Source organism: Garra rufa, chromosome 13 (genome assembly GCF_049309525.1).
Source record: "Garra rufa chromosome 13, GarRuf1.0, whole genome shotgun sequence".
Lineage (NCBI taxonomy): Eukaryota > Metazoa > Chordata > Actinopteri > Cypriniformes > Cyprinidae > Garra > Garra rufa.
The window spans coordinates 17,982,702-17,999,046 of NC_133373.1; the positions used below are offsets into that span (position 1 = coordinate 17,982,702).

General features: G+C 36.2%; 1 protein-coding gene across 1 annotated transcript in view; it reads right to left on the bottom strand.

The window, feature by feature from the left end:
* pum2 (pumilio RNA-binding family member 2) overlaps positions 1 to 16,345 on the bottom strand; it is a 93,596-nt gene that overhangs the window by 49,723 nt on the left and 27,528 nt on the right. Inside the window, 1 exon segment of the mRNA XM_073852982.1 lies at positions 5,694 to 5,866. Within this exon segment, the coding sequence (XP_073709083.1) occupies positions 5,694 to 5,866 (173 nt within the window).

The window sequence follows — 16,345 nt, forward strand, 5'->3', positions numbered from 1 at the left end:
GATCCGATTCCGATTCTGGGAGTCACGATCCGATTCCAAAACGATTCTTGATCCACATTTTTTCCCTAATTAATTCTTCTGCTGTGCAAATACAACTTTACAATTTTAAAAACATGTAAAATTGCAGTTTCTATGCTTTTTGTTTATAGTTGGAATCTCTGTAAAAGTAGGTGTGTCAATCTTCACTGGTTTCAAGATTCAATTTAATTACTGTTTTTATTATCAACTAAATATCACAATGCTCACATTTTCAGTTTTCTATAGTGCACATGGCTACATTTTCATATATGTTTTATATCAACTTTACTTTGTGCCAATTTTACTTTATTTTTTAAATTACATAAGCTATTAAAAAAAAAAAAAAAAAAATCTTATATAAAATAAGTGTTCTTTAGGTATCCAAAAGTTTACAGACAATAGTTTTTCTTTTTTCCTCAGCATTACTGCCATTTTGTTATTACTGATGAGATCATAGACAGGCAGCTTTACCAGGCTGCATTCAAACTAATGCCTTTTTTTTTTTACCAGGTATCCTGAGAGCTAAAAACCACCAGTAATACCGAAAATAATAATATCTTTAGATTATTAAGAAACCAATAAAATCAGAGACGAAATCACATTTTAATATTTCCTCATTTTCCTGTTTGTTATTATTTTAAAATATTATATACATTTTATATAGGCTATTTTTTTTTCAGTGGACTTTCAAATTTTTAATTGTTGAGAAATTATGTAAATATACAGTTAGGATGTTTTTTTTTTTTTTTCATTTGATTTAGTCGAGTAAGATGTGCATTAAACACAATATGATTTTCGGCAATCAGGATCTCGCAGCCTCTGCGCGTTTTTTCTGCCTAAATAAATATTAATTAACATGTGAACGCATTCTCTCTGACAGCCCGGGTATGCGGAGCAGCAGCTTGTAATGGACGGAACGCCACTGATGCACAAATCTATTTCGATATATCAGCTGTTTTGTCCTGCTCTGAAAACATAACTGACTGTATGTACAGTTTCGTTTAAAACTATTCGAAAATGCCAGTGCATTTAACCGCATTCGCAATCGAGCTTAGGACGAACAAACGCAAAGCGCACGTGAAAGTCTGTCAGTGCACAAGTTTCGTGCATCTAATAGTACTGCATTCCAGGCGGCATAAATGAAAGCATATCTTAAGTAAAACACGGCAGATGGAAACACACACTGTCAAGCAATGCACACGTGTCTCACAGTGCAAATTCGATGCAATGAAGCCTGCCGCGTCTCTAGCACGCACACGTGCCATATGCGGGAAAAAAAACAAGCTCAGAATCGATTCTGAAATATTAGGAATCGATTCAGAATCGTTGAAGAGAGAATCGCGATGCATCAGAGAATCGATTTTTTTCTCCCACCCCTAGTAATTATTACTGAGTAATGAATATTAAGTAACTTTGCAAGTATGTGAGCCTTCTACCTAGCCTAATCTTAACCTAAGTCTACTAATACTCATCCAATCTGGAAGCACTGTTTGCATCACTGCGCTTTATTAATCTATTATTTGTTCCAGAGCAAATAGTTTTGGCTGAGGGCAGAATCTAATCACGCTATATTTTGTGTAACTTCAGTGCTGTGTATCTGAGCGCTGTCTTTGTACTTCTGACTGAATTGCCTAGCAACTTTTATTCAAAAAAAAAAAAAAAAAATTCAATAAATATTCTTTTATATAAATAATAGTCATGTTTAATATTAGGAAACAGTGTGTATGTGATGTTGATTTTAGTTACACTGTTCTGCCATTAGATGATGACGAGTTTTTACGAGTCAGCAGTTACGACTTTTATATTGACTGAAACGGAAGTTATTTCAACAAAGAGCCTATCGTTTTCCTCAGCGGACATTCAAACTAATGTTTCATTGTAAATATGAGATTGCGCTGAAGAATGAATGTTGTAACAGATCAGTAATCACACTTGCTATAATACTCTACTACACAGTATGCACTGATTTTAATACAGTGATACAATAAGCTTTTAATGAAGCAATTCAGCATGCCTTCATTATCAATTCTAAAGTGACATTTTCAAATTAGTAATGGAGGTTTGGGCTCAGCTATTGAAATGTCAAACTGAGATTTGAATCCATGGTGGAAAGAAGTAGTTCTGCACAAAAGAGGGATTTCAAAGACTCTCCATTGTTGTTTATGCATTTACACACTTGTGTTGCTGAACTGTTGTATAAACGCAATATCACAGTCATATGCAGCAATATCTCACGACTACCAACTTGGACAGCATTTAACAAACTTGTTTTAAAAAAGTAACATCAATAAAGACATTTTCGCTTTTAATATTTTTTATTGTGTGATAAGCATTTTATAAAAGTAATAAGGTACTCGAGGCATGCTGTATTGTGAATAAGTTACGGCTGAAGGGGTCGCAGGCAGACTTATTCAAAAACAGGACAGTCTCGAGTACCTTATTGCTTTTATAAAAAGGTTACCACACAATAAAAAAAAAATATTAAAACCAAAAATGTATTGATGTGTTACTTTTTTTTTAAATAAATTTGTTAAATACTGTCCTTCCGATAAAAAAAAAAAAAAAAAAGTTCAGCAACAGTAAACAGCAAGAGAATGTTCCAATGTAACATGCCTCATCCTTTGAAGATCAAATAAAAACAGAATAGGAGCTCTTATTATCGCTGTATCATTTTTTTTTTAAACACCATATATGATATTTCTCACACACATGCACCTGCTTATCTCTCAGCATAAGAAAACATAATTTTCCATCTATTAGATTTAAAACAAACCAATCCACGGCACAGCATGAGTTTGCAAGCGTCATTATAGTGTAAAGCGATGGACATACAGAATCAAACCTGAAACAGAAAACTAATAAATACAGTAATTCCCTCCTCACTACAGAAACGGAAGCGCTACGGGAAGGGCGTGGTCTCAGAATTAAAAATGAACACCAGCAGGGCTCACTGATACTTCATGAAATAAATAAGCAGTTAATTCTGCCAAATTACATAACACATGGAACAGGTTTGATTAGGAATACATTGAATTTTCAGCCAAAAATAGGAGCTAAAAATATATATATATATATATATATATATATATATATATATATATATATATGGCACACCACATCACACTGTACCGCCCGGCAGTGCTCAGCGTGCAGGTTTCGCTCTCCTCTAGCCGGCATCACTGCGCGGTGTGCCGCTCTGCTTAATATTCCGTTCGATGAATGTGCGGAACGTGTGCCACTCACTCAATGGGCCGATGGAAAAAAAAAAATCTATGCAGTATACTTTTTCCTGTTTGCAGTAGCGCGTAACATGCTGTAGTAGAGCTGTACTGGGCAACACTGGTAAAATGATGCTACCCTCTCATTCACTGATCTGCTCCCGCTGTGATCTGCTTACATGCTCTGATAATAATAGCTTTGTAGGACGATCTAATATTTGGATTTCCAAGTGCATCCAAGAATTTTCGGTTTTGGCTCAGAATTTTCTTTTCGGTGCATCCCGAGTTTTGATGATATTATTGATTATGTTGCTAAGGTGTTGCTCAGTGATTCACAGAACTGTTGGGTGAAGCGGTCACAGTCATGCTATATTGCAAATACAACAGACAACTGCTGATCAATCAGAACTGAGCACTGGACAGGTAATAAGGATTATTAATCACAGCCATATCGCACTACTATGAGTGTGATATTGCATTTATATACGATTATGTAAATACATACAACAGCACAAATAAGTAAACGCATAAATACTTTAAAAAATCCTCTTTTGTGCAGAAATACTTCCTTCCGACATGAATTAAATGGATTAAAATTTCAGTTTGACAGTTTAACAGCTGAGCCCAAGCCTCCATTACTAATCCAAAAACATCACTTTAGAATTCTAACGAAGAAATGTTGAGTTGCTTCATTGAAAGCTTATTACTGTATTAAAAGCTCACTGTATTATGAGAGAAAGTTGGACTGAATGTGATTACCTGCATCTGATACAGCATTCATTGTTATCTTTATTAACAAACCGCATACTTAAAGTCTAAACAAGTACATTGTCTCCTAAACGCCTAAAACTACATTCCTTGACACTAAAACAGTATTATTTTTTAAAATAATAGTGGATTTGGTTGTCCACCATGACACTCACTGTGAGAAATACTGGAATCATAGTGATAAAAATGGTAAAACAGTTTGAGTTCCAATATCGCTATAATATTGCACTCCTTTCAGCCAACCAGAAAAAACTGTTGTATAAATATTAGGGCCGGGACTTTAACGCGTTAATTTAGATTAATTAATTACAAAAAAATAACGCGTTAATTTTTATTAACGCATTTTAATCGCACTTAATTTTGCACCGCGGAACGTTTCTCACTGGATGAGTTTCGGCGGACCGATTATACTGGAGCACCAACTAGCACATAGAGCCTCAAGTATCACCTCAATGCTTTTACAGAAGGTCTACCTACCTATAGGGTACCAGAATTTCTGAAATGTAGGCTAGTATATTTCTAAATATCCCAGTGTTTCCCCTACCATTATCTTAGGGGGGCGCGTTTACAATGTCTCCTCCGTGAAAACACGGACTGGATCGCGGACTCCATTCATAAAAAACGAATTTACTATAGCGCGGAATGCCACGTAAATTCATCGATTTTTGGATTGATTAATCAAAAGTTGGTCTGTCACTTAATTCAAATCGCGATATGGACTAGTGTCTGTCAAAACTGAAATGCAAAAAGACCGTTTTAATATGAATATTATTTATTGATTTTAACAGCAAACCTCTGTTTGTTTGCCAAAAATTAAAAAGGTTTATTTTTCATTTGATTAAAAATAAATAAATGTTTATGCTTTCATTTGATTATGAGAAAAATTAAAACACACAAGAATTTCTTAAAAAAAAAAATAGCAAAAGATTGTAAAGCCCTATTGTTCAAAATGTTAAAATAGAGAGTTTTGGACTTATTTTTTCACTGAAATAAATGTTTTCGTTATTACACAAAGTAGGGTAAAGTACAGAGAAAAAAAAGTATGGAAACCTAGGGGAAACACTGTATCCTATTGCTACACTTAATGGCAATATTGCACTGGTCTGTTGGACTAGGTTGAACAAAAATAAACAATATTTTGTTGCTTAAGCTTATGTATTCAGTCATTCTTCAATGGTATACTAAAAATCCATATGAAAAAAACTTACTTCTCACTGTTCTCAGGTCAAAAATTTATATGCGATTAAAATGCGATTAATTTCGATTAATTAATTACAAAGCCTTTAATTAATTAGATTAATTTTTTTAATCGAGTCCCGGCCCTAATAAATATATACACATTTAGCATGATTCCACCAGATTGGCCTATCTTCATTGTCATGTGTGAAGTACACTTTTAGCATTTTTATGATAGAGCTTAAGCAATTAAAACTAAAACATTGTAACCATGTATGAATGCATATTTGTCATGTTTGTCATTTAACTCAAACACTGGTAAGTGAAACATAATTTATTAGTCAATGGCTAACAATAGACATTATTTGATCACCAAGCATGGAAATTTAGTTGAATACGCAGGTGATTTACTTGCATTGTAGAGGGTTCTTTAAATACTTTTTAAAAGAACATTTATTTTTTTAAGTTAACACTGGGATAAGCAGAGTTTAATTGGCAATAAAACAATCATACTTGAAGTCTTTACAGTCGCGGTCCATCCCGTTCAGTAATCCTCTGGCATTTGTTTTTGAGGCATCCCCTTCATCTCCAACTTTCATCTCAGGACTTTTGTCCTCCTCAAATTGAGAAGTCTTCTCTTTTGAATCACCTTTCTCTCTGCCATCTGGATCTGCATCTGCTCCACCCTGGAATCACCATAAATCAAAGTTAAAGCAATACCCGAAGCCCAATTATTTTAAGTTGTGTACTAATTCTCTTAATCTAGTCTAATACTCCGCTCTACAAAATACTCAATTACTTTCATATGTTGATACATACATTCGGGAACTTATATTGTTTTTTAAACATATATGACATTACTTTCTTTTGTGTGATTTTTATTGGCATATTTGTTCACATAAAAGCCAGCATGTTACATTGCAGGTAAGACTGGAACCCATTAGAATTCAAATGTTTTGTGAACATAATGTGTCAAACTATAAAGAATCAATCTATAGATGGCTGTTTTTGACTGTTCTTTTCTGAGGTGTGTTTGTTTGTAAACAGTAATTCAGTCCACTGCTAAGTTACCAAGGCTGTCTCACCCACTCAGGGGTGGGACCAGTTACTTATTTTTATGAGGTAAAAAGGAGAAAAAAAAACATAGTTTTTTTTGATCAATCAAAATGTAGGTGCCAAAGATGCCATAGAATGGAAAACTATATTTATTTCCTTTATTTAGCCAGGAGATCACATTGAGACAGTACTATCTCTTCTTCCAGTGAGACCTGGTCAAGATGGCAGCACATAGAAGTTTCATACAAAGAAAATCACAAAACACAATACCACAAAATTACAAAATCACCATTCATAAGAAAAAATCAGATAAAAAAACAATTACAGATATCCTTTAAGACATTATACAGAAGATGTTTAAAGGTACTCAAAGTTGGAAGTGTGTCAAGATTAAGCCGATTTTGCAGATCGTTCCAAGCCCTAGGAGCATAAAAGGAAAAAGCACTTTGGCAAGTTTTGACAATACCCTTGGGACTATTAACTGAATACAGGAACCAAATCTAGTGCGTTGATTATTTGTGTGAAATGTTAGCAAATTAGAAAGATAGGATGGTAGTTTACCCAAGAGAGCCTTTAAAATAAATAAATACAAATGTAATTTTCTCCTTTGAGGTAAAGATAACCAATCTACGGAATCGTACAAAATACAGTGATGCGTCCGTGATTCTGCACCTGTGACAGTGTATTACTGCGTGATAAACAGAATCTAGTTTTCTAAGTAGAGTAGCAGCTGCATGTATATATAAATGATCACCATAATCAATTTTAGACACAAATGTACTCTACTAATTTCTTACAGGCCTTATAAGGAAAACAAATTTTTAACTGATATAAGAAACCTAATTTCAGCCTAAGCTTTTTCAATAACTTGTCAATGTGTATATCAAAGGCTATCTCTCGTCAATCCAAATACCTAGATATTTATAAGAGCTAACTCTTTCTATTGGTACACCATTCGAGGATGTGATTGTCTGGTCTGTTACCTTAGGGCGGCCACGGCTAAAAATCATATATTTAGTCTTTTTTAATTTAAAACCAACTCCTGCAACGTACACTGTAGTACTTGAAAAGCGTTCTGTAGATGCTGTAAAGCTTGGTTTAAGGAGTGTGCAGCTGTATATATATAATTGTATCATCTGCGCACAGGTGTATTTTAGCTGAGTCTATTCTATGACCCAAATCATTAATGTAAATAGAAAATAACAACGGAGCCATTGACTAAACGCGCCTCACAACATCGTTCGATTAATCGTTGCAGCCCTAGAAGAAAGGATGAATTAAAGCTGCAAGCAGCGATGAATGGGCCCTTGCCATCTGCGCAGTCGCAATCCCGATGACATCAGGAAAACGGTGCCCAGTTGGCACATGCATTTACAGTAACCCTCTGCCAGTTTGGATTTTTCTTGCTTGTTATTATTAGCTATACTTCTACAATATATCATTTTGCACACTACTAAATACTCCTAAAACACCATGATATAAAACTTATGCATAGCTTCTGCACTTTGAGCATGTATTTTTTCTTTTTGTTTTAAGGGCATTTTACGATGATGAAGAATATTTACCTTTACACCTTTCATTACTACATAAGATAAAAAAGAAGTTGTATTTTATGCAGGACTGCTTTATCTAAGCCAAACAAACATATAATGTATCTCATAACTTTGTGCTTTAGTTACATCTGATCAAATGCACAAGACTGCCTGAAATGTTATGAACAGCAGCTATGCTAATTATTCTCCTTTTGATTTTCTATTTGTATCTCAGGATACCAATTCTGAGCTAACTTGATATTACTCGAGCACCAGTTTAAATCTAGCCTATTTAGAAAGATCTTTCATGACTTTTACATGAAAGATCTAAACCTAATCCCTGCAAGGTCTTCAGATAATGCCAACTGTGAACCATAATATAAAACTGCTACATTTTCCCTATATTTTGATGATGATGATAAGAACATATAATTCATGATAACAAAATGTTATTATTGCTTGCATTACGTCCACCATTTCTGCTTAAATGTCATCATTACCTATCTGTACAATTTGTGTGTGGATATTACTTTGCTGGTGACTCCTGTTATAAGACATCACTCTTAAGCGCTACATAACTAAGAATCAATTAGGAAAACGGTGCCCAGTTGGCACATGCATTCACAGTAACCCTCTGCCAGTTTGGATTTAAAGTTTACAGAATTGAAATGGTTACAGTTTAAAATCAACACACAGACACATACACACAATATATAAAATTTTGCCATCTAGTTTCATTTGTTAACATTAACTATATTAGTTAACATGAACAATAATTAAATAGCATTTATTAATGTTAATTAATATTAAGCTAAAATAAGTATTCATAGTATTCACTAGTTCTCTATGTGAAAAAAGTTTTAAAGAGTTTGGATGCTGCACTTTAAAGATATAAAAAAAATCACATCAACACCGTTCAAGATATCCCAAATCCGCTCGCAATTTAGCATCTTCAGAATATTCTCTTCATGTTAAAGTTTGGTGTGAACATCTTGTTGCTCTTATGAGCAGTATGAATTTGTTTACAGTCTGATTTTTCAGAAAATCCACATTCCTGTTGGTCTTAGCTAATGAGTTTAATTTAGAAAGTTGTCCAGGTTGATGAGAACGATATATGTACAGAGTTTGGTGACTGTAGGAAAAACTAACCCCCCAACTTTTGTCAAAAGATGGCGCTATAGAGTGCCTGCTCCACACCCATTTATGGCCTTTTGCCAGTGTCTAAATATCATTAGTATTGATGTGTGTGTTGAGTTTCATGAAATTCTAAGCATGTTATCTGCCTCGAAAAGACAGGAACCTAATTTTAAAGTTTGACACGTTGCCAAGGCAACAGTATTTGATTTATCATCGACCCCTTTACATATTCTCATCGGCCGTGTTTTGACATTATTTTGATGAAGTTTAAAGAAAATCAAGTAAAATTAAGAGGCTGATTTCAAAGCATTTTGAAAATGACACTTCCTGCTGCCAGTTGGTGGTGCTATAACTTTGACTCATAATAGTCATGTTTATGTAATCGGCATCATACAACGAACAAACTGGTGAAGTTTCATCAGAATCAGGCAATGTGTGCAACAATTATTAGACACTTTCTGTTTCTCATTTCTCGCCATAACTTTGTCGCCTTGCCACGGCCAAACCGTTCGAGATATCAAAAATCCCCTCGCAATTTAGCATCCCCAATGTCTTGAGATCATGCTGACCGAGTTTGGTGACAATCCCATGGAAATCCTGGGAGGAGTACATTAAATTCCAGAGCATGCACTTTTTAAACAGCCCTAAATATCTCACTTCCTGTTGGGTGGAGCCTATGACAGAGTACAAAAATTGTTTGGCTCAGTGAGATCTATGTGTACCGAGTTTCATATGAATACGTGCAAGTATGTGTGCGCAGTACATCAAGTTTTCAAAATGTGTTCCGGGGGCGCTGTAGAGGCCCTGAACCACGCCCGGATCCCAGCCTCTGTGGCGTCCTGATGGCCGCAGATTCCAACGTGTGTGCAAATTTTCAAGAGTTTTTGAGTATGTTAAGGCCCCCAAAAGTGCCCGGAAGGTTGGGAAGAAAAAAAAAATAAAAAAATAAGAACCCTTAGAAGAACAATAGGGCCTTCGCCCTTTTGGGCTCGGGCCCTAATAAAAAAAAAAAAAAAATAAGAATCCTTAGAAGAACAATAGGGCCTTCGCCCTAATTATAATTTTCAATAGTCACACATTGAGTGCGTCCTGAAAAATTATTTTCAAACCATTTTAGAGCGGCTTGACTGAAACCTAAGAGCCTAAGTCTCTGTAACATTTATTTACCTTGGCATAGTTAAATAATAACAGTTCAGTACATGGCCATGACATACCATGAGTCTCAAATTGACCTATTTATCAGTGGTCTTTTGCAAACACCAGATTTATGAGGAGGAGGAAATGGTAGTGATTTCCTCCTCCTCATAAATCTGGTGTTTGCAAAAGACCACTGATAAATAGGTCAATTCCAACATAACACTGACTATTACGCAATTGAGCTATTGAGATGAGCAGCTCTGTGAAACAGCCAATCAGAGCTGACCTCCTCATTAATATTTACGGACCTTCCAAATCCTAGGGTTGTAAATGGACTTGTAAAACCGTTTCTGGAGATTTTTTGCCCTTTCCTACGCCATATACCTTCTATGTAGTTATCAGAGAACAATATATAATACAATAATATAGCGGCAAGCAGCAATTATGGGGCAAAGCACTAGGCAAGGAAAGCATCAGAACAAGGGCATCAATGAGTGAAAGGAAGCCTCAGAGTCATTTTGGCATCAAGCCTAATATTTGTAGTGGCGCTGTACAAAACGGTTTCATCTATCAACATGAAATCCATAACTTTTTGTCAGCACAGTCTGATGATCTGATTCAATTTTGGTGAAAATCAGACAAATGCTGCGTCCCAATTCGCCTAGTTATACTATGCCCTAAAAGTATGTACTCTTTTTGTGAAGAAAAAGTACATACTTTTGAGTATGTAGCAGAATAGTAGGCAAGCTTTGGGACATACTACTTCGTCATAACTGCTTCTTTAACAGACGCTCTGTTGCTTAGTTACCTGAATCCTGTCACTGTTTAAACTGCCCTGTCAATCATCACAGTTAACATTATCTACATTTCCTTTAATTTAATTTCCTACCGTATTAGGGAGAAATGAAGAGGCACTTTCTTTCACGAGTCTTTCATGCCCAGAACTCTGCTCTTGTGTTTGCATAATTATGCATTTAAATGTTAATGACCAAACCTATCATTATAAAAGTTCATAATGTTGCTGCACATGAAATATAACGTGCATAACATTTTAAAAATATTTTTTATCAGGTTACACGTTGATTATTTATCACTCAAACCCCTTTCTCTACCTGTCCGTTGGTCACGCATATCCTCCATGTTTGTAGTTTAACAGTTATGCGTGTTTGTAGTTCTAATCGAATCCTCGTTCAATGCGCAATGTGTTGTGGGCAATATTAGCCGTTAGAGTGTGCATTGATCCGCACTTTGAATTCCGAAGTTAAGTAGTAAACCATCCTGGAATCTTTGGAATACTTTTTTAAACATACTACGATTTGGGACATACTAATTCTATTTTCGAATACTATTTAGGACGGATAGTATGCGAATTTGGACGCAGCAAAACGGTCTAGGACGAGCTCGAAAAAGTAGGTTTTCAACATGAATCAAAATGGCGGACAGGAAGTTCAGCCAACTGTGGCATTATTGGTATCTATGTTGTCAGCATGACCCAAAGAATATTTTAAGACTACTTTCATTACAATAGGCTAATGCTATCTACAGTTATTAGCATTTATGGACATTTTATAATTAGTAGTTAATGAATGGTTTATTACTCTTGACCAATAGGTGGCACTGTTACCAAATTGATGTGGTGTAATCACTGTGAGGTGATAATGCCCCATACAAAATTTGGTGCAAATATCTTAAATCTTTGCAGAGATACAGCTTCAGATGCACTTTGGCATCTTTTCAGCAAATTCGTTAATGCGTTAAATGAAAACGGTTTCAAATATCAACACGAAATCCATAACTTTTTGTCAGCATGGTCTGAAGATGATCTGATTCAATTTTGGTGAAAATCAGACAAACGGTCTAGTTCGAGTTCGAAAAAGTAGGTTTTCAACATGAATCAAAATGGCGGACAGGAAGTTCGGCCAAAATTGGCAAAATTGGTATCGGTGTTCTCAGCATGTCCAAAGGAATCTATCAAAATCAGTTTTATTTCAATAGGCTAATGTACGCAAAAGTTATTAGCATTTTTCGAAATTGTTATAACTTTTGACCACAAGGTGGCGCTGGCCCCAAAATTATGTACATTCAGGGCATGGTGCCGAACATTTTTTGTAATTAATGTCGAAACAATACGCTAATCCATTCTCAAGATACAGCATTATAAAGCTAAATTTAAAATGGCCGACACCAAAAATGGCTGACATGGCTCAAAAGACAATGGCTCAAAAGAGATGGTCTTCATCCCTCCGGATGTGGAGCATCTCTCCTATGTAGAAATATGGCACATAGTCTTAGCGTTTGCACTTGACTAACTGGGGCCCAGGTCAGGAAGCAGACAGACTGGCTAAACCGACCGTCTGCTAGCCGCCTCACGTCACAGAAATCAGTTAATTCTCAGCACATAGAGACCCTTTCACCTAGATATCACACTATAGAGACTGTGTCTGTTCCCCGAGCAAGAAAATACAAAAAACGCCTGAATCAAATCAAGACTAACAATTTAATTGATGTTCAACAAATAAAAAATATATATAATACAGAGAAACGATTGATAAAGCTTGGCTTATTGAATATCAGGTCCCTTTCTACGAAAGCACTTTTTGTAAATGATATGATCACTGATCATAATAAGCTAGATGTGCTCTGTTTGACAGAAACCTGGCTAAAACCAGACAATTACATTATTTTAAACGAGTCCACCCCCCAAGATTACTGTTATAAATATGAACCGAGTCTAAAAGGTAAAGGGGGAGGTGTTTCTACTATTTATAGCAATATGCTCAATGTCTCTCAGGGAATGGGCTTCAAATATAACTCGTTTGAAGTAATGGTGCTTCATATAGCATTATCCAGAGAAACAAGTGCTAATGATAAATCCGCCGTGACATTTGTACTAGCTACCGTTTACAGGCCACCAGGGCACCATACAGACTTTATTAAAGAATTTGCTGATTTTCTATCCAAGTTGGTGTTGGCCGCAGATAAAGTCTTAATAGTGGGTGATTTTAACATCCATGTTGATAATGAAAAAGATGCATTAGGAACAGCATTTTTAGATATTTTGAACTCTATTGGGGTTAGACAACACGTGTCAGGTCCTACTCATTGCCGAAATCATACTCTAGATTTAATACTGATGTTAATGGTGTTGAAATTCTGCCGCAAAGCGATGATATCTCAGATCATTATCTAGTCTCTTGTATATTCCAGATAGCTAAAACTGTTAATTCAACTCATTGCTACAAGTACGGTAGAACCATCACTTCTACTACAAAAGACTGCTTTGTAAGTAATCTTCCTGACTTATCTGAATTCTTCAGCATATCCAGTAGCTCAGAAAAACTTGATGATGTAATAGAAACTATGGACTCTCTCTTTTCTAGCACTTTAGATACAGTTGCTCCAGTGCACTTAAAAAAGCTGGAGGAAAACAAAACTAGAGGTTGTTCGTACTGCTTGGCGTGAATGTAACGTATCTTATAGAAAAGCATTAAAAACTGCCAGATCGGATTACTTTTCGTCTCTCTTAGAAGAAAACAAACATAACCCTAGGTATTTGTTCAATACTGTGATTAAATAAACGAAAAATATAGCAGAAACAGCTGCAGACATTTCCCAACAGCACAGCAGTAATGACTTTATGAAGTACTTTACCTCCAAGATAGACAATATTAGAGATAAAATTGTAACCATACAGCCGCCCGCTACAGTATCGCATCAGATAATGCGTTGTAGATCTCCTGAAGAACAATTCCACTCATTCTCTATTATAGGAGAGAAAGAATTGTATAAAATTGTTAAACCATCTAAACCTACAACATGCATGTTAGACCCTATTCCATCTAAACTACTAAAGGAGGTACTTCCAGAAGTCATAGATCCTCTTCTGAATATTATTAATTCGTCACTAACATTAGGATATGTCCCCAAAACCTTCAAACTGGCTGTTATTAAGCCACTCATTAAAAAACCACAACTTGACCCCACTGAATTAATTAACTACAGACCAATTTCGAATCTCCCTTTTCTGTCAAAGATACTAGAAAAGGTAGTATCCTCACAATTATGCTCCTTCTTAGAGAAAAATGGTATCTGTGAGGATTTCCAGTCAGGTTTTAGACCATATCATAGTACTGAGACGGCTCTTATTAGAGTTACAAATGACCTGCTCTTGTCAACCGATCGTGGTTGCATCTCTCTATTAGTGCTACTGGATCTTAGTGCTGCGTTTGATACTATTGACCACAACATTCTTTTAAATAGACTTGAAAATTATGTAGGCATTAATGGTAGTGCACTGGCTTGGTTCGAATCGTACTTATCTGACCGTCATCAGTTTGTGGCAATAAATGAAGAGGTATCATTTAAATCACAAGTGCAGTATGGAGTACCTCAAGGCTCAGTACTAGGGCCATTACTTTTTACGCTTTACATGTTACCCTTGGGAGATATCATCAGGAAACATGGTGTTAGTTTTCATTGTTACGCTGATGATACTCAGCTCTATATTTCTTCGCAGCCCGGCAAAACATATCAATTCGAAAAACTAACAGAATGCATAGCTGATATTAAAAACTGGATGGCGAATAACTTCTTACTGTTAAATTCTGAAAAAACAGAGGTGTTAATTATTGGACCTAAAACCTACACAAGTAATGACCTAAAACACAGTCTAATACTAGATGGCTGCTCTGTAAATTCGTTGTCATCAGTTAGGAACCTAGGCGTCCTATTCGACAGCAATCTCTCCTTTGAAAGCCACATTTCTAGCATTTGCAAAACCGCATTTTTCCATCTTAAAAATATATCGAAATTACGACCTATGCTATCAATGTCAAATGCTGTAACATTAATTCATGCGTTCATGACCTCAAGGGTAGATTATTGTAATGCTTTATTGGGTGGTTGTTCTGCACGCTTAATAAACTCCAGCTGGTCCAAAATGCAGCAGCTAGAGTTCTTACTAGAACTAGAAAGTATGACCATATTAGCCCGGTTCTGTCAGCACTGCATTGGCTCCCTATAAAACATCGTATACATTTTAAAATCTTGCTAATTACTTATAAAGCCCTCAATGGTTTAGCTCCTCAGTACTTGAGCGAGCTCCTTTCGCATTATAGTCCCTCACGTCCGCTGCGTTCTCAAAATTCTGGCAATTTGATAATACCTAGAATATCAAAATCAACTGCTGGTGGCAGATCATTTTCTTATCTAGCGCCTAAACTCTGGAGCAATCTACCTAACACCGTTCGGGAGGCAGACACACTCTGTCAGTTTAAATCTAGATTAAAGACATCTCTTTAACCTGGCTTACACATAAAAACATTAACACATTCCTATAATTCAAATTCGTTAAAGGATTGTTAGGCTGCATTAATTAGGTAAACCGGAACCGAAAACACTTACCATAACACATGATGCACTCGTTGCATCGTAAAAAGAATGGCATCTACGCTAATATTAGTCTGTTTCATTCTTATTCCGAGGTCACCGTAGCCACCAGTCCCTGCCTGTATCCGGATCAGATGCAGTCCCCCGGATCCAGTCCATACCCAGCTTAGATCATGGATCACCACCTGGAGATGACTTCAATAGCCGTGGATGTCAACAAGATGAGCTCCAGAGACGGATCATCACTAAAGACCTTGCCAACCTAGACGGCCATCGGCGCTACACCACAGGAACCTGATGAGTTCTCTACAATCGGACATTGGTACAAACTGCTGGTTTCGTCTGGCCAGAGGAGAACTGGTCCCCCGACTGAGCCTGGTTTCTCCCAAGGTTTTTTTCTCCATTTCTGTCACCTGTGGAGTTTTGGTTCTTTGCCGCTGTCGCCTCTGGCTTGCTTAGTTGGGGATACTTTCCAGCGGTATCGTATACTATTTGAACTGAACTGACGATGATATCACTGAATTCATTGATGAACTGCCTTTAACTGAAAATTGATTATTTGCAATAATGCGTTACTTACACACTATGGTGCTGTTTAAATACTGTGCAGTTGCTTTGACACAATCTGTATTGTTAAAAGCGCTATATAAATAAAGGTGACTTGACTTGACATGGGAAAATTGGATATGGTTCGACTCGGCATGCTCCTCCGAATCTAACCGGATGAGTTGAGATTTTTGGGCAAAGCACTGAGAAGTTTATAAGCAAAAATAGCCATTTTTCATATGTCCTGACCACTAGGTGGCACTGTGACGAAACACTGCAGGTAGCCTCAGGTCATGCATATTATATCACACACCAAGTTTGGTCTCAATACGAAAAACCGTTGCGGAGATATGGCCTCACATTCATTTT